At 45.6% G+C, this 20,146-nt stretch overlaps 1 protein-coding gene across 2 annotated transcripts in view; it reads left to right on the forward strand.

The window, feature by feature from the left end:
* The first annotated feature begins 16,046 nt into the window (after positions 1–16,046).
* LOC117396924 (adenylate kinase isoenzyme 1) overlaps positions 16,047–20,146 on the forward strand; it is a 68,200-nt gene continuing 64,100 nt past the window's right edge. For both annotated transcript variants that reach the window (XM_033995278.3, XM_033995279.3), the window contains exon 1: positions 16,047–16,419. In XM_033995278.3, the coding sequence (XP_033851169.2) occupies positions 16,360–16,419 (60 nt within the window). In that variant the 5' untranslated portion in view covers positions 16,047–16,359. The remainder of the gene's footprint in view (positions 16,420–20,146) is intronic.

The raw sequence follows: 20,146 nt of genomic DNA on the forward strand, positions 1-20,146 counted from the left end.
GTTTCTAGTAGTAGTGTGGGGCACAGGCTCTTTTATTATCAGTGCTTCTAGTAGTAGTGTGAGGCACAGGCTCTTTTATTATCAGTGTTTCTAGTAGTAGTGTGAGGGACAGGCTCTTTTATTATCAGTGTTTCTAGTAGTAGTGTCAGGCACAGACTCTTTTATTATCAGTGTTTCTAGTAGTAGTGTGGGGCACAGACTCTTTTATTATCAGTGTTTCTAGTAGTAGTGTCAGGCACAGACTCTTTTATTATCAGTGTTTCTAGTAGTAGTGTCAGGCACAGGCTCTTTTATTATCAGTGCTGCTAGTAGTAGTGTGGGGCACAGGCTCTTTTATTATCAGTGTTTCTAGTAGTAGTGTGGGGCACAGGCTCTTTTATTATCAGTGCTTCTAGTAGTAGTGTGAGGCACAGGCTCTTTTATTATCAGTGCTTCTAGTAGTAGTGTCAGGCACAGACTCTTTTATTATCAGTGTTTCTAGTAGTAGTGTCAGGCACAGACTCTTTTATTATCAGTGCTTCTAGTAGTAGTGTCAGGCACAGGCTCTTTTATTATCAGTGCTTCTAGTAGTAGTGTGGGGCACAGGCTCTTTTATTATCAGTGTTTCTAGTAGTAGTGTGAGGCATAGGCTCTTTTATTATCAGTGTTTCTAGTAGTAGTGTGAGGCACAGGCTCTTTTATTATCAGTGTTTCTAGTAGTAGTGTCAGGCACAGGCTCTTTTATTATCAGTGCTGCTAGTAGTAGTGTGAGGCACAGGCTCTTTTATTATCAGTGTTTCTAGTAGTAGTGTGAGGCACAGACTCTTTTATTATCAGTGCTTCTAGTAGTAGTGTGGGGCACAGGCTCTTTTATTATCAGTGTTTCTAGTAGTAGTGTGAGGCACAGACTCTTTTATCATCAGTGTTTCTAGTAGTAGTGTGAGGCTGTGGCAAAGTGCCCCGCCCCTGTGTGCATTTGTGTGTTCTATGTTGTATGTATGCGTGCGTATGTTAAATGTTGGTGTATAGATTGGTACACGGGATATAAACGGGTCTGTGTTTCACGTGTATTTATAAAGTGTAGATTTGTATTTACGCACGAGGAGAGCACAAATCACTTCACGTGCTGGTTAAATGTAATATGTGAGCACGGGGTTGCACAGAATTAATTCACGTGCTGGGATTCAAGTGAATAATTAATTAGTAATTGAATCCCAGCACAACAGTATATATAGAGACACGTAGCACTCAGTCGGAGGTTAGGTGTTCGGTGAGTGGAGAACGGGAGAGAGAGGAGAAACTAAAAAGTGAATAATAAGAAAGAAAACGTAAATATAAAAGTGACTAACTGTCTCACTCACCGTGTTTCGTTTGTCTGTCTGTGCACTGTCTGTTTACTGTGTAGTCCGTTTTGTTTGTCTTTTTATTTTGGTGTGTAGTGCCGTGTCCCGTGTTTTTGTGTTTCAAACCTTTTATTTTCTGTGCTGTTTTATTAAATGCTGAGCGAAACCATTCGCTCAGCTCCACCAAACTCCAAGTCTCTGTCTGTTTACTCCCTGCTTCTGGTCTGACGCCACCCACTCCGGCCGTCTTTGTGACACGTGGTGTCCTGCGTGGGATCTACAGCGCCTCCAGGACTCAGGCCAGAGCAGGAACAGCATTCTTTAAAAAAAAAAAAAAAAAAGGAAAAATGGCAGAAGACGCGATCAAAGTGCGGGACTGGATGCTGGAAAATGCTGGGCTGGAGGCCCAGTCTATCCCAGTAGTCGTCCAGTTCCTGGAGTTTATGGATAGGGAACGATGGGAGGCTTATGCGAGGGAACAGACCGTAAGCACCTGGGAGGAAGGTGTGGGGTTGGTCCTTAGCTACCTGGAGGCAGTTATAAGTGGAACAGCAGCCCAGGTAGCAGGACCACCAGCAGAGGAGTACCTGCTGTCCCCATCTCCACCAGCAGAGGGTGAGTACCTGCTGTCCCCATCTCCACCAGCAGAGGGTGAGTACCTGCTGTCCCCATCTCCACCAGCAGAGGGTGAATGCCTGCTGGTTTTGCCTTCACAGCCCAAGCGGGAGGCAGAGACGGATGAAGAGGTGAAGGACAGGGAGGAGGAGTGCCGCCTAAGGGCCAGGCATCCACGGCGATGTAACAAGCCATCGCCGGGGTGCTTCCTCTGCGACCAGGATCACCTGTTCGCCCACTGTCCCTTCCGCAGTTATGGGGAGGAGCCTGAGCGTCCACAGCCCAAGCGGGAGGAGCCTGAGCGTCCACAGCCCAAATGGGAGGGGCCTGAACGTCCTACGCCTGAGTGGAAGGAGCCCGAACATCCTACGCCTGAGTGGGAGGAGCCCGAACATCCTACGTCTGAGTGGGAGGAGCCCAAACGTCCTACGCCTGAGTGGGAGGAGCCCGAACGTCCTACGCCTGAGTGGGGGGAGCCCGAACGTCCACAGCCCAAGAGGGGGGAGTCGGTGCGTCCACAGCCCAAAAGGGAGGAGTCGGTGCGTCCACAGCCCAAAAGGGAGGAGTCGGTGCGTCCACAGCCCAAAAGGGAGGAGTCGGTGCGTCCACAGCCCAAAGGGAGGCAAGTCGGGGCTTCCACAGCCCTGGGACCCAAGCCACCAGCAGAGGGAAAATGCCTGCTGGTTCAGCCCCAAGAGCCGGAAGGGGAGGGGTTACAGGCTCAACCCCCTGAAAATTTTTTGGGGGGAGAAGGGCAGGATGCTGGTGTCCCCCAGCAGCCTCTCGCTATGCTGCTGAAGGCAGCACGGCGCGCACATGCCCAGCCGCCACAGCAGAGGGAGCCAGCACCGCCAGGAGCAGAGGAGCTGGAGCTGCCTCTGCCTCCACCACCGCCAGGAGCAGAGGAGCTGGAGCTGCCTCTGCCTCCACCACCGCCAGGAGCAGAGGAGCTGGAGCTACCTCTGCCTCCACCACCGCCAGGAGCAGAGGAGCTGGAGCTGCCTCTGCCTCCGCCACCGCCCGGAGCAGAGGAGCAGGAGCTGCCTCTGCTGCCCGTACCTCCGCAGGGAGTACGGTGGCCGGAGCCCCAGAAAGGGGAGCTGCCGGCCACGAAGAAGGGGGAGGAGGTCTGGAGACCACTTTCCCCAGCAGCAGTTTCGCTGCAGGAGTTCTTGTGGCCGGAGCCCCACAGGAGGGAGCTGCCGGCTACGAAGAAGGGGGAGGTCGGGGGACCACCCGCCCCCGCAGCTTTTTCGCTGCAGGACGGGACCAGCATGCTGTCAGCCGTGCCACTACCGGCAGGGGAGCTGACAGCATTGCCAGCCATGGGCCTACTGAAGCCTCCCTTCCCAGCCCGAGACTTTGTCCTGGACTGCTGGATTTTTAAGGGGGGAGGTGGCCGTTGAGGCCATGTGTGCTGCGCACAAGGGGGGGTATAAAACAAACTCTTTTATTATCAGTGTTTCTAGTAGTAGTGTCAGGCACAGACTCTTTTATTATCAGTGTTTCTAGTAGTAGTGTGAGGCACAGGCTCTTTTCTTATGAGTGTTTCTAGTAGTAGTGTGAGGCACAGGCTCTTTTATTATCAGTGCTTCTAGTAGTAGTGTCAGGCACAGGCTCTTTTATTATCAGTGTTTCTAGTAGTAGTGTGGGGCACAGACTCTTTTATTATCAGTGCTTCTAGTAGTAGTGTGAGGCACAGGCTCTTTTATTATCAGTGTTTCTAGTAGTAGTGTCAGGCACAGACTCTTTTATTATCAGTGCTTCTAGTAGTAGTGTGAGGCACAGACTCTTTTATTATCAGTGTTTCTAGTAGTAGTGTCAGGCACAGACTCTTTTATTATCAGTGTTTCTAGTAGTAGTGTGAGGCACAGACTCTTTTATTATCAGTGTTTCTAGTAGTAGTGTGAGGCACAGGCTCTTTTATTATCAGTGTTTCTAGTAGTAGTGTGGGGCACAGGCTCTTTTATTATCAGTGTTTCTAGTAGTAGTGTGAGGCACAGACTCTTTTATTATCAGTGTTTCTAGTAGTAGTGTCAGGCACAGACTCTTTTATTATCAGTGTTTCTAGTAGTAGTGTGAGGCACAGGCTCTTTTATTATCAGTGTTTCTAGTAGTAGTGTGAGGCACAGGCTCTTTTATTATCAGTGCTTCTAGTAGTAGTGTCAGGCACAGGCTCTTTTATTATCAGTGTTTCTAGTAGTAGTGTGGGGCACAGACTCTTTTATTATCAGTGCTTCTAGTAGTAGTGTGAGGCACAGGCTCTTTTATTATCAGTGTTTCTAGTAGTAGTGTCAGGCACAGACTCTTTTATTATCAGTGCTGCTAGTAGTAGTGTGAGGCACAGGCTCTTTTATTATCAGTGTTTCTAGTAGTAGTGTCAGACACAGACTCTTTTATTATCAGTGCTTCTAGTAGTAGTGTGAGGCACAGGCTCTTTTATTATCAGTGTTTCTAGTAGTAGTGTCAGGCACAGACTCTTTTATTATCAGTGCTTCTAGTAGTAGTGTGGGGCACAGGCTCTTTTATTATCAGTGTTTCTAGTAGTAGTGTCAGGCACATACTCTTTTATTATCAGTGTTTCTAGTAGTAGTGTGAGGCACAGGCTCTTTTATTATCAGTGCTTTTAGTAGTAGTGTGAGGCACAGACTCTTTTATTATCAGTGCTTCTAGTAGTAGTGTGAGGCACAGACTCTTTTATTATCAGTGTTTCTAGTAGTAGTGTCAGGCACATACTCTTTTATTATCAGTGCTTCTAGTAGTAGTGTGAGGCACAGGCTCTTTTATTATCAGTGTTTCTAGTAGTAGTGTGAGGCACAGGCTCTTTTATTATCAGTGCTTCTAGTAGTAGTGTGGGGCACAGGCTCTTTTATTATCAGTGCTGCTAGTAGTAGTGTGAGGCACAGACTCTTTTATTATCAGTGTTTCTAGTAGTAGTGTCACGCACATACTCTTTTATTATCAGTTTTTCTAGTAGTAGTGTGAGGCACAGACTCTTTTATTATCAGTGCTGCTAGTAGTAGTGTGAGGCACAGGCTCTTTTATTATCAGTGTTTCTAGTAGTAGTGTGGGGCACAGGCTCTTTTATTATCAGTGCTGCTAGTAGTAGTGTGGGGCACAGGCTCTTTTATTATCAGTGTTTCTAGTAGTAGTGTGGGGCACAGGCTCTTTTATTATCAGTGCTTCTAGTAGTAGTGTGGGGCACAGGCTCTTTTATTATCAGTGTTTCTAGTAGTAGTGTGGGGCACAGGCTCTTTTATTATCAGTGCTGCTAGTAGTAGTGTGGGGCACAGGCTCTTTTATTATCAGTGTTTCTAGTAGTAGTGTGGGGCACAGGCTCTTTTATTATCAGTGCTGCTAGTAGTAGTGTGAGGCACATACTCTTTTATTATCAGTGCTTCCAGTAGTAGTGTCAGGCACAGACTCTTTTATTATCAGTGTTTCTAGTAGTAGTGTGGGGCACAGGCTCTTTTATTATCAGTGCTGCTAGTAGTAGTGTGAGGCACATACTCTTTTATTATCAGTGCTTCCAGTAGTAGTGTCAGGCACAGACTCTATTATTATCAGTGTTTCTAGTAGTAGTGTGAGGCATAGGCTCTTTTATTATCAGTGTTTCTAGTAGTAGTGTCAGGCACAGACTCTTTTATTATCAGTGTTTCTAGTAGTAGTGTCAGGCACAGACTCTTTTATTATCAGTGTTTCTAGTAGTAGTGTGAGGCACAGACTCTTTTATTATCAGTGCTTCTAGTAGTAGTGTGGGGCACAGGCTCTTTTATTATCAGTGTTTCTAGTAGTAGTGTGAGGCACAGACTCTTTTATTATCAGTGCTGCTAGTAGTAGTGTGGGGCACAGGCTCTTTTATTATCAGTGTTTCTAGTAGTAGTGTGAGGCATAGGCTCTTTTATTATCAGTGTTTCTAGTAGTAGTGTGGGGCACAGGCTCTTTTATTATCAGTGCTTCTAGTAGTAGTGTGAGGCACAGGCTCTTTTATTATCAGTGTTTCTAGTAGTAGTGTCAGGCACAGACTCTTTTATTATCAGTGTTTCTAGTAGTAGTGTGAGGCACAGGCTCTTTTATTATCAGTGCTTCTAGTAGTAGTGTCAGGCACAGACTCTTTTATTATCAGTGTTTCTAGTAGTAGTGTGAGGCACAGGCTCTTTTATTATCAGTGCTTCTAGTAGTAGTGTCAGGCACAGACTCTTTTATTATCAGTGTTTCTAGTAGTAGTGTCAGGCACAGGCTCTTTTATTATCAGTGCTTCTAGTAGTAGTGTGAGGCATAGGCTCTTTTATTATCAGTGTTTCTAGTAGTAGTGTGGGGCACAGGCTCTTTTAACTTTGAAACAGTCTTTAAAGTTATAAGTGCAAAAAGTTGTCAAAAATGTACTTTATTTAAACAGTTGTAGTAACATGTGGAGGTGTTTACTGTTATATTTTAGAAACCCTGCTACTTACTCTTTGAATGTAGAAATCTCTCAAAGTTTCCAAATATTTTCTGCATAGAAATGACCATGTCACCATACAAAGCATCTGAGCCAGCGAAGAAGCCAGAGGACTTCTGACATTAGAGGGAATATCTGCAATATGGAACAGCTGTCCACAGTACATACTGTAGCATGCAGGAAAAGAAATCAGCCCACGCTCCAAACAGAAGTCAGGTGGCTGTCTTTATAAGCATACCAGCCACTGCAATAACAGCCTGATCACTACATTTACATGCACACAGAATCATCAATCCAAACACAATTGAGATTGGGAGGCTTCTGAACACTTGAGCACTTGAATCAGATTGAAACCCCAATTCAAGCTCAAAACTGATTTCCAGGCCGGGTACTGTATATATTGCTCAAACAGGTCGTCTGAATCCAATTAGATTGTGCATATAAACAGGACAAATGACGAACTTGGTAAGGGCGTGTATCATCTTACCCAATGTATTGCTGCTGTTGTTACCTATGTGGGGTTGTGAGTGGCTCACCCGGTATAGGCACGACCATGTGATTTGCCCATGTATTACTGTCCGACCCCCTGGATCATTACACTATAGACAGGTTAAAGAAAAAAGAATCCTCAAATGTATAACACACGTTTAGCAATAAATGAAAAACACACACACACACACGAAATCTGGAACGAGCTGTACATGTTAATAATGACAGGATGCATTGTTTTAGAAACTACAAAAATAATAACTTTTAACCAGAAGTGCAGAAGAAATGTAATTTCAGATATTTAAAACGAATTGGATATTAATGTAATGGGCAGCGGTGTGCAATGTACTGCTATCTGGCATCTGTCGGTGAAACTGGGCTGAGAGCTCTATAAGAACACTGTAGAGCAGACGGTTGCTTTAGCGCAGTGCTTCAGGGGCTCGATGCAGACGGTTGCTTTAGTGCAGTGCTTCAGGGTCGCGATGCAGACGGTTGCTTTAGCGCAGTGCTTCAGGCGCTCGATGCAGACGGTTGCTTTAGCGCAGTGCTTCAGGGGCTCGATGCAGACGGTTGCTTTAGCGCAGTGCTTCAGGCGCTCGATGCAGACGGTTGCTTTAGCGCAGTGCTTCAGGCGCTCGATGCAGGCGGTTGCTTTAGCGCAGTGCTTCAGGGGCTCGATGCAGACGGTTGCTTTAGCGCAGTGCTTCAGGGGCTCGATGCAGACGGTTGCTTTAGCGCAGTGCTTCAGGCGCTCGATGCAGACGGTTGCTTTAGCGCAGTGCTTCAGGCGCTCGATGCAGACGGTTGCTTTAGTGCAGTGCTTCAAGGGCTCGATGCAGACGGTTGCTTTAGCGCAGTGCTTTAGGGGCTCGATGCAGACGGTTGCTTTAGCGCAGTGCTTCAGGCGCTCGATGCAGACGGTTGCTTTAGCGCAGTGCTTCAGGCGCTCGATGCAGACGGTTGCTTTAGCGCAGTGCTTCAGGGGCTCGATGCAGCCGGTTGCTTTAGTGCAGTGCTTCAGGGGCTCGATGCAGACGGTTGCTTTAGCGCAGTGCTTCAGGGGCTCGATGCAGATGGTTGCTTTAGCGCAGTGCTTCAGGGGCTCGATGCAGACGGTTGCTTTAGCGCAGTGCTTCAGGGGCTCGATGCAGATGGTTGCTTTAGCGCAGTGCTTCAGGCGCTCGATGCAGACGGTTGCTTTAGCGCAGTGCTTCAGGGGCTCGATGCAGACGGTTGCTTTAGCGCAGTGCTTCAGGCGCTCGATGCAGACGGTTGCTTTAGCGCAGTGCTTCAGGGGCTCGATGCAGACGGTTGCTTTAGCGCAGTGCTTCAGGGTCGCGATGCAGACGGTTGCTTTAGCGCAGTGCTTCAGGTGCTCGATGCAGACGGTTGCTTTAGCGCAGTGCTTCAGGCGCTCGATGCAGACGGTTGCTTTAGCGCAGTGCTTCAGGGGCTCGATGCAGACGGTTGCTTTAGCGCAGTGCTTCAGGGGCTCGATGCAGACGGTTGCTTTAGCGCAGTGCTTCAGGGGCTCGATGCAGACGGTTGCTTTAGTGCAGTGCTTCAGGCGCTCGATGCAGACGGTTGCTTTAGCGCAGTGCTTCACGGGCTCGATGCAGATGGTTGCTTTAGCGCAGTGCTTCAGGCACTCGATTGCAGTGCTTGTGGGCGCCCTTTCATGATCCGTCTTCGCTCTGTTACATTGTTAAAGAGTGAAGGTACTTTAATTATGGATGGATAGCCATGCCTATTTGTAATGTTAATGGGGGAGTAGTGGTTAGGGCTCTGGACTGCTCGTCTGCTAAGAAATAAATAATAATAATAGTTTGTTGCTGTTTGGTTGCAGAGCAGTGGCAGGTGTCTGATATTGACATATTTCAATGCATTCCAGTTTTAAGTAATATGGTTTGCTAGATAGACTGCAAAAATGTTAAAGTGCTGAGTTCCGGAACATTGCTTTCACTTGAATTCCAGCAAATCACTTTTTTTTTCACAGACAGTTAAGTTCAAGGAAAAAAAGGTTCTTTTTTTCATTTAAAGCTGTCTTAAAGTAGTTTAAACCATTTTTTGTGTCAGCTCAAAGCAAATAGTGTGCTGCATTTCAATATTGTAGTGTGCTGCATTTCAATATTCTCCTGTATGTTCCCAAATTAACTATCTCATTCATTTGATATTGTATCAGGTCTTTGTGCTGAGGTATCAGGTGAAAGTATGTAAGATTAACCTCATTAAGTGCACTGAATGAATGTTATGCTCATTAATAACCAGCACTAGAACATAAGCTAGGTCCTATTCAAATGCATTCAGCACTCTGGTACATATAATGCAATGCATGTGAATCATTACCAGTTCTGGAACTTTATTTCACAATAAAACCAATAGTTTAACAAAACTACTTATTAATATTTTTCACAAAAATACCCCTTTCAAATGAAAACCATTATGTGTAACCCGATTTTAATCATAGATGCTATTTACACATGTTGCAAATAGAGCTTGGCCTCCTAAGAATCAGACGGTTTTAAAACATAAAAAATATAGTTTCTCAAATTGTGAAATGAATCTTAAATCCCTTAACTAACATTTCCAGGGGTTTTGAGCTAGACAAATTTCTAACCTGTTTAGAAAAATAAAGAGAACACACACACACAGTTCCTTATTTTCCTGTCTTCAGCTAGTTTATCTGTGCAAGAGCACAGGCCGCTCGTCTTATTGATTATATTAAAAACACACCCTCCGCTGGGCACTTTGAGAACTGCAGCTTAATCCAACTTTCAATACATTATTATTATTTATTTCTTAGCAGACGCCCTTATCCAGGGCGACTTACAATTGTTACAAGATACCACATTATTTTTACATAATGTATAAATTTATACAGTTTGGTTTTTACTGGAGCAGTCTAGGTAAAGTCCCTTGCTCAAGGGTACAGCAGCAGTGTCCCTCACTGGGGATTGAACCCATGACCCTCCGGTCAAGAGTCCAGAGCACTAACCACTACTCCACACTGCTGCCCATACATGCAATATTATTTATCTCTCCTGTAATTACTTGGGTGCCATAGTGTTAACAATACTGTATTATCTGGCTATATGGGAAATAATATATATAGTAACACTGAATGTGCTGTGGGTTCTAGCAGGAGGTGACACAGTGTCGACTGTGGTAATAACTGGAGACCAGGCCAGTGGTGTGGTTCAATTGGTCCTTAAAAGTATAGTTTTTTAAACTGATCTTTAATAAAACCCAAACAAGTTCAAGAACCTCTTAAATATTGCCGCCTCAGGATCTCATTGGACACTTTCACACAACCCTTCATTTGCATGTTTTCCTTAACCAACCCCATATGGCACACAGGCAGCATGCGCACGTAACCACTCACTCACTGACAGCCGTGTATGGAGGGGGGGGGGAGACGACACACACCCAAGCATGCTCCCTTAACTATTTATATAATTTACATTCTCTGACCCCTTCTCCCTTCCTCACTCACAGTCCGACAGTCCCTGTTTCGCACCGCCGCTACACTGCCCCCCTCTACAGCTTGTCGCCCTGGCAAGCACAAACTTAGTTCCAGAAGCGGAGGGGTGGTTGTAAGTTGCGGCGGGGACTCTGTCTCGGGGTTGGTCCTGAAGTAGGTGACAACAAGAGGTCCCGGGGGAGTCCCGGATAGAAGAGGGGAGTGCGGGGGGGGTGGGGGGGCGCCACTTCCGTCACTGGCAGGGACGAAGGGCCGGAGTGGGAAGAGGAGATAGCTCTGGACCGGGGGTAGAAGGAGAGACAACAGGGCTCGAAATGGTGGTTGCTGGGCGTCGAGGCCTCCTCCGGCGTGGTTGGTGCGGGAAAGAGCCCGGCTCGGGCATGGGGCATTGGTTGTGTCTGTTCACCTGGAATGCTTCCTTACACAGGTCATTCCAGACAAAGGGTTGGTTTTTCTTGAAGGTGAAGGGGGGATGCGACGCGGCCAAAGTGGGGGATGTACCGCCATTAATAGGAGGTCAATCCGATCGATTGGCTGAGGCCACTGATCCACTGCCTTTGCATGGTCTCTTTATGCCCTCACGCCCCACAATGTGCCCCAGGAACTGCATCTCCTGCTGCATCAAGCGGCACTTCTCGGGGTGAAGTTTGTGCCCTGCTGCTTCCAGATGCTGGAACACAGCTCACAGATGGACCAGGGCTCGGTCAAAAGTGGGAGCATAGACCAGGCAATCGTGGGGGGAATGCCAGTCAGTACCCGCTCCATCAACCTCTCAAATGTGGCGGAAGCATTGCACAACCCGAGAGGCATCACCTGGAACTGCCGCAAACCTGTGCCAGTGGTGAATGCACGTGCTTCAGGGGCCAGCTCAACTTGCCAATAGCCGCTGCGCAGGTCAAGTGAGCTGGACCATGCTGACCCGGCAATCAGGTCCAGTGATTCATCAATCCAGAGAAGCAGGTACGAATCCTTCCTGGTAGCATCGTTGAGCCGGTGGTAGTCCAAGTAAAACTTCGTCTCCCCGCTCTTCTTTTGGACTAGGACCACCGGTCGGGCCCAGGGGCTATCGGAAGGCTTGATCACATTGGCCTCGCTCATTTTCACAGCCAGCCCCTGTTTGGTGAGGGGCAGACAGTGGGGACGTTGGCGAATAAGGGCCTCATATCTGGTGTCAATGGTGTGCTGAATGGCATGCGTACAGCTGTTCTCTTCAGGCTTGGTGGTGAAGCTAGCTGAGAACTGCACCAACAGTGTCCGCAGTTGCCTCCGCTGCTCCGGGTTAAGCCCCTAGCACCTTGGACATGAAACTTCCATTGCCGGCTTCACTCGGTGCTGCTGGCAGTGGTCCATGACAGGGTGGCAGGGCGAGACGGGGTAACCGGAATGGTGTGATGAATGGAAGCAACGGAGGGTCGATGGTCAGGTGCTGGTCAGGTGGAAGTGGCCTATTGGGCTGGGGCCGATGGGGACTGTAGTGTAGACCAGGTGCAGGGTGCTTCTCTCTGGCTAGCCATCGTGGTCTCTGGACCGTAGAGCTGAATGGGGTTTGGCAGCTGAAATAATGTGCCCATGTTCGAAGTCGAGTCTTGCCACCATAGGTTACCTTCAACCAGCCCTGCCCTTCCATCGGGGCCTGCTCTCCGGTCACAGTTTTCAGTTTGACATGAGTGGGCTGTACTTGCTATCTCTCTCCAGTCTCCCTCGGCTTGCAGCAGAACATCAGGACAAACTATGGTGATGGTCGAGCCAGTGTCAATTAGTGCTATGCATGTAACCCCCTCTATATACACTGGAACACGCACAAAGTCTCTCTCTCCGGTTCTCCCCACTACCCTTGGTTGGCTGGACAGCGGAAAAGCGACACTGGGGTTCAGCTGGCGGGCCCACATCTTCCCCTCTATGCTATCCCGGCTCTCTTGTTTACAACTCTCACTCTGAGGGTGGATAGCTCTCTCTCTCTCTTCTTCTCTCTCTTCTATTAGTGCTTCCACAGCACGTACTGGCCTGGGGTCGGCGCGGCACGGTGCAGGCTCTTCATCCAGTTGGATCTATTTTTGGTCATGTGATGAGGTTTTAACCAATCACATGCCAGAATTTCTAAGGACTGATATATATATATATATATATATATATATATATATATATATATATATATATACTGTATATACTGTATGTATATACAGACGTGCTCAAATTTGTTGGTACCCTTACAGCTCATTGAAATAATGCTTCATTCCTCTTGAAAAGTGATGAAATTAAAAGCTATTTTATCATGTATACTTGCATGCCTTTGGTATGTCATAGAATAAAGCAAAGAAGCTGTGAAAAGAGATGAATTATTGCTTATTCTACAAAGATATTCTAAAATGGCCTGGACACATTTGTTGGTACCCCTTAGAAAAGATAATAAATATTTGGATTATAGTGATATTTCAAACTAATTACTTTCTTTAATTAGTATCACACATGTCTCCAATCTTGTAATCAGTCATTCAGCCTATTTAAATGGAGAAAAGTAGTCACTGTGCTGTTTGGTACCATTGTGTGCACCACACTGAACATGGACCAGAGAAAGCAAAGGAGAGAGTTGTCTGAGGAGATCAGAAAGAAAATAATAGACAAGCATAGTAAAGGTAAAGGCTACAAGACCATCTCCAAGCAGCTTGATGTTCCTGTGACAACAGTTGCAAATATTATTAAGAAGTTTAAGGTCCATGGAACTGTAGCCAACTTCCCTGGGCGCGGCCGCAAGAGGAAAATCGACCCCAGAGTGAACAGAAGGATAGTGCGAATGGTAGAAAAAGAACCAAGGATAACTGCCAAAGAGATACAAGCTGAACTCCAAGGTGAAGGTACGTCAGTTTCTGATTGCACCATCCGTCGCTTTTTGAGCGAAAGTGGGCTCCATGGAAGAAGACCCAGGAGGACTCCACTTTTGACAGAAAAACATTAAAAAGCCAGACTGGAATTTGCTAAAATGCATATTGACAAGCCACAATCCTTCTGGGAGAATGTCCTTTGGACAGATGAGTCAAAACTGGAGCTTTTTGGCAAGTCACATCAGCTCTATGTTCACAGACGAAAAAATGAAGCTTTCAAAGAAAAGAACACCATACCTACAGTGAAACATGGAGGAGGCTCGGTTATGTTTTGTGGCTGCTTTGCTGCGCCTGACACAGGGTGCCTTGAATCTGTGCAGGGCACAATGAAATCTCAAGACTATCAAGGCATTCTGGAGCGAAACGTACTGCCCAGTGTCAGAAAGCTCTGTCTCAGTCACAGGTCATGGGTCCTCCAACAGGATAATGACCCAAAACACACAGCTAAAAGCACCCAAGAATGGATAAGAACAAAACATTGGACTATTCTGAAGTGGCCTTCTATGAGTCCTGATCTGAATCCTATCGAACATCTATGGAAAGAGCTGAAACTTGCAGTCTGGAGAAGGCACCCATCAAACCTGAGACAGCTGGAGCAGTTTGCTCAGGAAGAGTGGGCCAAACTACCTGTTAATAGGTGCAGAAGTCTCACTGAGAGCTACAGAAAACGTCTGATTGCAGTGATTGCCTCTAAAGGTTGTGCAACAAAATATTAGGTTAGCAGTCCCATCATTTTTGTCCATGCCATTTTCATTTGTTTTCTTATTTACAATATTATGTTGAATAAAAAATCAAAAGCAAAGTCTGATTTCTATTAAATATGGAATAAACAATCGTGGATGCCAATTACTTTTGTCAGTTTCAAGTTATTTCAGAGAAAATTGTGCATTCTTCGTTTTTTGTGGAGGGGTACCAACAAATTTGAGCACGTCTGTATATACTGTATATACTGTATGTATATATATATATATACACACATATATATATACACACACATATATATTATTATGGTATAGGGGCAGCAGTGTGGAGTAGTGGTTAGGGGCTCTGGACTCTTGACCGGAGGATCGTGGGTTCAATCCCCAGTGGGGGACACTGCTGCTGTACCCTTGAGCAAGGTACTTTACCTAAATTGCGCCAGTAAAAACCCAACTGTATAAATGGGTTATTGTATGTAAAAATAATGTGATATCTTGTAACAATTGTAAGTTGCCCTGGATAAGGGCGTCTGCTAAGAAATAAATAATAATAATAAGGTACTTTACCTAGATTGCTCCAGTAAAAACCCAACTGTATAAATGGGTAATTGTATGTAAAAATAATGTGTAAAAAATAATGTAATTGTATGTAAAAATAATGTGATATCTTGTAACAATTGTAAGTCGCACTGGATAAGGGTGTCTGCTAAGAAATAAATAATAATAATATATATAAAACACACAAAATAAGGCATCGCCCAATCAAGTAACATTAATGTAATTCCCTCCATTAATGCCATTGTAATATGTTCCAATACAAATTTCCAATAGCTGCCCAATTTTTGGGATTTTCGATACAATTATATAGTGACACTTACCCTTAAATTCATGAGTGTAACAGGCGGATATAATTGGATAGGACTGGGACAAAGTAGTGTAATGATATAATTGCAGCAATGAAATTAACCAGCAGATGGCATCAGAGAGGCATTTTAAGACGCTCGGGACTGGGTTACATGTGTATGAGGGTCAATTTATTTGTTAATTCTTATTAGAAACTCAAATTACTCCAAATTGTCATTAGCACAGTTTTTTTTGTTTGTTTGTTTTTTGTAAACAATCACAGCAGACATTTATTAGGAGCAAATGACTCTAAGATAGTAAACAATGGTGGATGCATAGCACTGTATAACCATGGACAAAGGTAAACATGCCAAATGGTAAACCTGATTACAGTCATTTTAATTAATCAGATTACATTTTATTTTCACTATACAGCCTGCTATGTAGTACACATAATAGTGGAAAACACAAGAAAGGTATAAGCATATATATTGTAGTGTGTTCTGGATGCTACGCTTGTGCTGCCATAGTTTATCTATCAGAATTGTGTAAAGCAACCAAATGCTAGCCTTCTTAGAATACGATTGATTGCCCCTGTGATATCAGGTGGGGTATAAATCAGTTGCGTGAAAGATGAATGTGACTGATATTATCAGGAGCACGTCCCCGAGTCCCATTATATACTGTCCGGGACATTTCAGTGCTGATAATAAGACGAGGGTTACAGTAGCACAGGAAGTCTGACTGATGCAAAATATTTGGTGGACCAGTGCACTACAACATAATTCCTTTGGTCTTTAAGAACTATTTCTATAAACAGTCTGGTTTGATTGCATTCCCCACAGTAGTCTCAGCTGTCAGGACACAAGTCGTTTTTGCCTCGCTCTGCTGGCCAAATGGTAAGACTTCCCTACAGCCTGCAGAAGTAGGGCGTTATAACTGAATTATTTCACTATATAGTCTGGAAGATACGCTTAAATAAAAAGGGGAACACCCACCTTTATGTTATGCTGATAACGTTTCACAGAAAACTAGATGGCGAATTTGTTCAACATGGTCTTATTGGGTTCCAACAATGGGTAAAACTCCATTTTTCAAACCGGCCATATCTTACCATAACACAGCAGAGGCAAATATAAATAACTTTGAAAAAGAAAAAGAAAAATGTTTGGATTGTTCTTGAAATATACAGTAGGTGGCAGCAATAAGCCACAGCTGCCATTAAATCAGAAGGAAGCAACAAAAAAAAGGAACCAGCCTGCAAATCAAGATCATCTATATCGACAGAACGTCACGGAAATATTTGCATTTTTGCAGTGACCGTGTTCTGGGTCTGTTTTTACACAATTGTTTACTCTCTTGTCAACAATTTAAAACACACTCATTCTGCGCTGGACCATACGGGAGGTGTAGTGTGACAGTGATTTGGCAACAGCATACAGTGTGAGACAGCGAAGAGGATGAATTATATGGTTTACAAGTGAGGACACGGCGAGACCATTTTTAAAAGTTCCCTTTCAGGCTGGGAATTTACAAATTCACTGAATCTCGGTGTTTTGCAAGTATCGGGACCGACTGTTAAAGCAACAAAATGAACACAAGCGACGCCAAAGAGTACCTGTCGAAACGAGAAATCCCTCAACTCTTTGAGGTAAGACGTGCATTTTCAAATCTCTGTTCGTCTGGTTTCAGTAGATAGACCTGAGTGTAGTTCTTTGCCCATATTGACCACTTTGATAAGTATTTTATTTTAATTGTTTAATAATTTTAATATTGTAATATTGTATATTTTAAACCAAGAAACTGCATAAACGTGTTAAAAGGTACAGTGTAAACACAATAAGAAATACTTGACATTTAATTAAGTTTTCCATCCAGTAATAAGTCTCACCTGTGTGCTGGAGAAGGTCTGGGCAGTCATGGAGGAAAGCAGTTTACCTTGGAGCAGATTGGTGTGATGGTCCAAGAGTGAGACTTGGTTTGGACTTTGTGTAGCACACACATTCAGAGTATGAGACTATGAGGATTAAGCAGTTTGGACTTTGTGTAGCACACACATTCAGAGTATGAGACTATGAGGGTTAAGCAGTTTGGACTTTGTGTAGCACACACATTCAGAGTATGAGACTATGGGGATTAAGCAGTTTGGACTTTGTGTAGCACACACATTCAGAGTATGAGATTATGAGGATTAAGCAGTTTGGACTTTGTGTAGCGCACACATTCAGAATATGAGACTATGGGGATTAAGCAGTTTGGACTTTGTGTAGCACACACATTCAGAGTATGAGACTATGAGGATTAAGCAGTTTGGACTTTGTGTAGCGCACACATTCAGAATATGAGACTATGGGGATTAAGCAGTTTGGACTTTGTGTAGCACACACATTCAGAGTATGAGGATTAAGCAGTTGTCTGTCTTTACCATCTCCCTGTGTCACATTGAAGAGTTGTACGTGTAGAACCGCTTTTCCGATTGTGATGAAACTTGGAAGCATATTCATTAGAACAAACTGCTGCGAGCATCTCGAGATACATGTCATAGCCTGCCTGTCTGCGTACAGAGGTTACATTTTACATGTAAATACATGGGGATGTAGGTCATGGCAGTCAGCTGTTACAGCCAGGGCAGGGGATGCTTACTGGAGTGTCACACTGAGGAAGAACACAAGTAACAAGTGTATCCATTAGAAACACTCAATTCAGAGTATGATGCCCTCAGTAACCAGAAGCAATCAAAAGGTAAGTTTACCTTATAGGAAGACAGTCAGACAGACATATCCCCTGAGATTATAATACATGAAATACAACATCACAGTAGGACATGTGGTTCTCCAGCTATATGTAGAAACAGTGTGACAATGGACAGATGGACAGCCGTCCATCTCCAGTACAGTACAGCATATCCTCCAGCAGTATGCACCCCCAGGGAATATAATTAGAATTTTCATTGACGCATGTGTTGTATTTTGTGTTACATGTCTACGTGGTGCTTTATAGTTCTGGATAAGTAGTGGTCACTAACTAGTTCCCAAGGGCCACATACTGACCTAGACAGTACAGCAGTGGATAGGTCTCTAAATGGTCCCTGAGCCAAGGGCCACACTGACAGAACACAACAATACCACACACCTGAGCCGAGGGCTACAGTGACAGAACACAGCAATACCACACACCTGAGCCGAGGACTACGCTGACAGAACACAGCAATACCACACACCTGAGCAGAGGACTACACTGACAGAACACAGCAATACCACACACCTGAGCAGAGGACTACGCTGACAGAACACAGCAATACCACACACCTGAGCAGAGGACTACACTGACAGAACACAGCAATACCACACACATGAGCCTAGGACTACACTGACAGAACACAGCAATACCACACACCTGAGCAGAGGGCTACCCTGACAGAACACAGCAATACCACACACCTGAGCCGCGAGCTATACTGACAGAACACAGCAATACCACACACCTGAGCCGCGAGCTATACTGACAGAACACAGCAATACCACACACCTGAGCCGAGGACTACACTGACAGAACACAGCAATACCACACACCTGAGCCTAGGGCTACACTGACAGAACACAGCAATACCACACACCTGAGCCTAGGGCTACACTGACAGAACACAGCAATACCACACACCTGAGCAGAGGACTACACTGACAGAACACAGCAATACCACACACCTGAGCCGAGGGCTACAGTGACAGAACACAGCAATACCACACACATGAGCAGGGGACTACGCTGACAGAACACAGCAATAACACACACCTGAGCCGAGGGCTACGCTGACAGAACACAACAATACCACACACCTGAGCCGAGGGCAACACTGACAGAACACAACAATACCACACACCTGAGCCGAGGACTACACTGACAGAACACAGCAATACCACACACCTGAGCCGAGGGCTACAGTGACAGAACACAGCAATACCACACACATGAGCAGGGGACTACGCTGACAGAACACAGCAATAACACACACCTGAGCCGAGGGCTACGCTGACAGAACACAGCAATACCACACACCTGAGCCGAGGGCTACCCTGACAGAACACAGCAATACCACACACCTGAGCCGAGGACTACACTGACAGAACACAGCAATACCACACACCTGAGCCGAGGACTACACTGACAGAACACAGCAATACCACACACCTGAGCCGAGGACTACACTGACAGAACACAGCAATACCACACACCTGAGCCGAGGACTACACTGACAGAACACAGCAATACCACACACCTGAGCCGAGGACTACACTGACAGAACACAGCAATACCACACACCTGAGCCGAGGACTACACTGACAGAACACAGCAATACCACACACCTGAGCCGACGGCTACACTGACAGAACACAGGAATACCACACACCTGAGCCTAGGGCTACCCTGACAGAACACAGCAATACCACACACCTGAGCCGAGGGCTACCCTGACAGAACACAGCAATACCACACACCTGAGCCTAGGGCTACACTGACAGAACACAGCAATACCACACACCTGAGCCGAGGACTACGCTGACAGAACACAGCAATACCACACACCTGAGCCGAGGACTACGCTGACAGAACACAGCAATACCACACACCTGAGCCGAGGACTACGCTGACAGAACACAGCAATACCACACACCTGAGCCGAGGACTACGCTGACAGAACACAGCAATACCACACACCTGAGCCGAGGACTACGCTGACAGAACACAGCAATACCACACACCTGAGCCGAGGACTACGCTGACAGAACACAGCAATACCACACACCTGAGCAGAGGACTACGCTGACACAACACAGCAATACCACACACCTGAGCCGAGGACTACGCTGACACAACACAGCAATACCACACACCTGAGCAGAGGACTACGCTGACAGAACACAGCAATACCACACACCTGAGCTGAGGGCTACGCTGACAGAACACAGCAATACCACACACCTGAGCCTAGGGCTACGCTGACAGAACACAGCCATACCACACACCTGAGCTGAGGGCTACGCTGACAGAGCACAGCAATATCACACATCTATGGGCAGTGTTGGAGAGTTACAGATTACATATCATTACTACAGTAAGATTACCGAACAGCAGTAGCTATTGCAATCCATTATAATTACTTGCGTTAAACCTTGAATTTGATTACGGTACCTGTCATTATTTTCATGACTACTGTTGGGAATTACACAAAAACATGACCACAATGTACTGTATGCTATGGAGCTGTATGAAGTGGAGACTGTGAACAGGTGTAAACATTGGTGTGGTTTACATGCAATTTAGAAACTCCAGATTCTCTCTCCATTGCCGTGAGACTGTGACTTAGCAGCACATACCAC

This window comes from Acipenser ruthenus, chromosome 31, assembly GCF_902713425.1.
Source record: "Acipenser ruthenus chromosome 31, fAciRut3.2 maternal haplotype, whole genome shotgun sequence".
NCBI lineage: Eukaryota > Metazoa > Chordata > Actinopteri > Acipenseriformes > Acipenseridae > Acipenser > Acipenser ruthenus.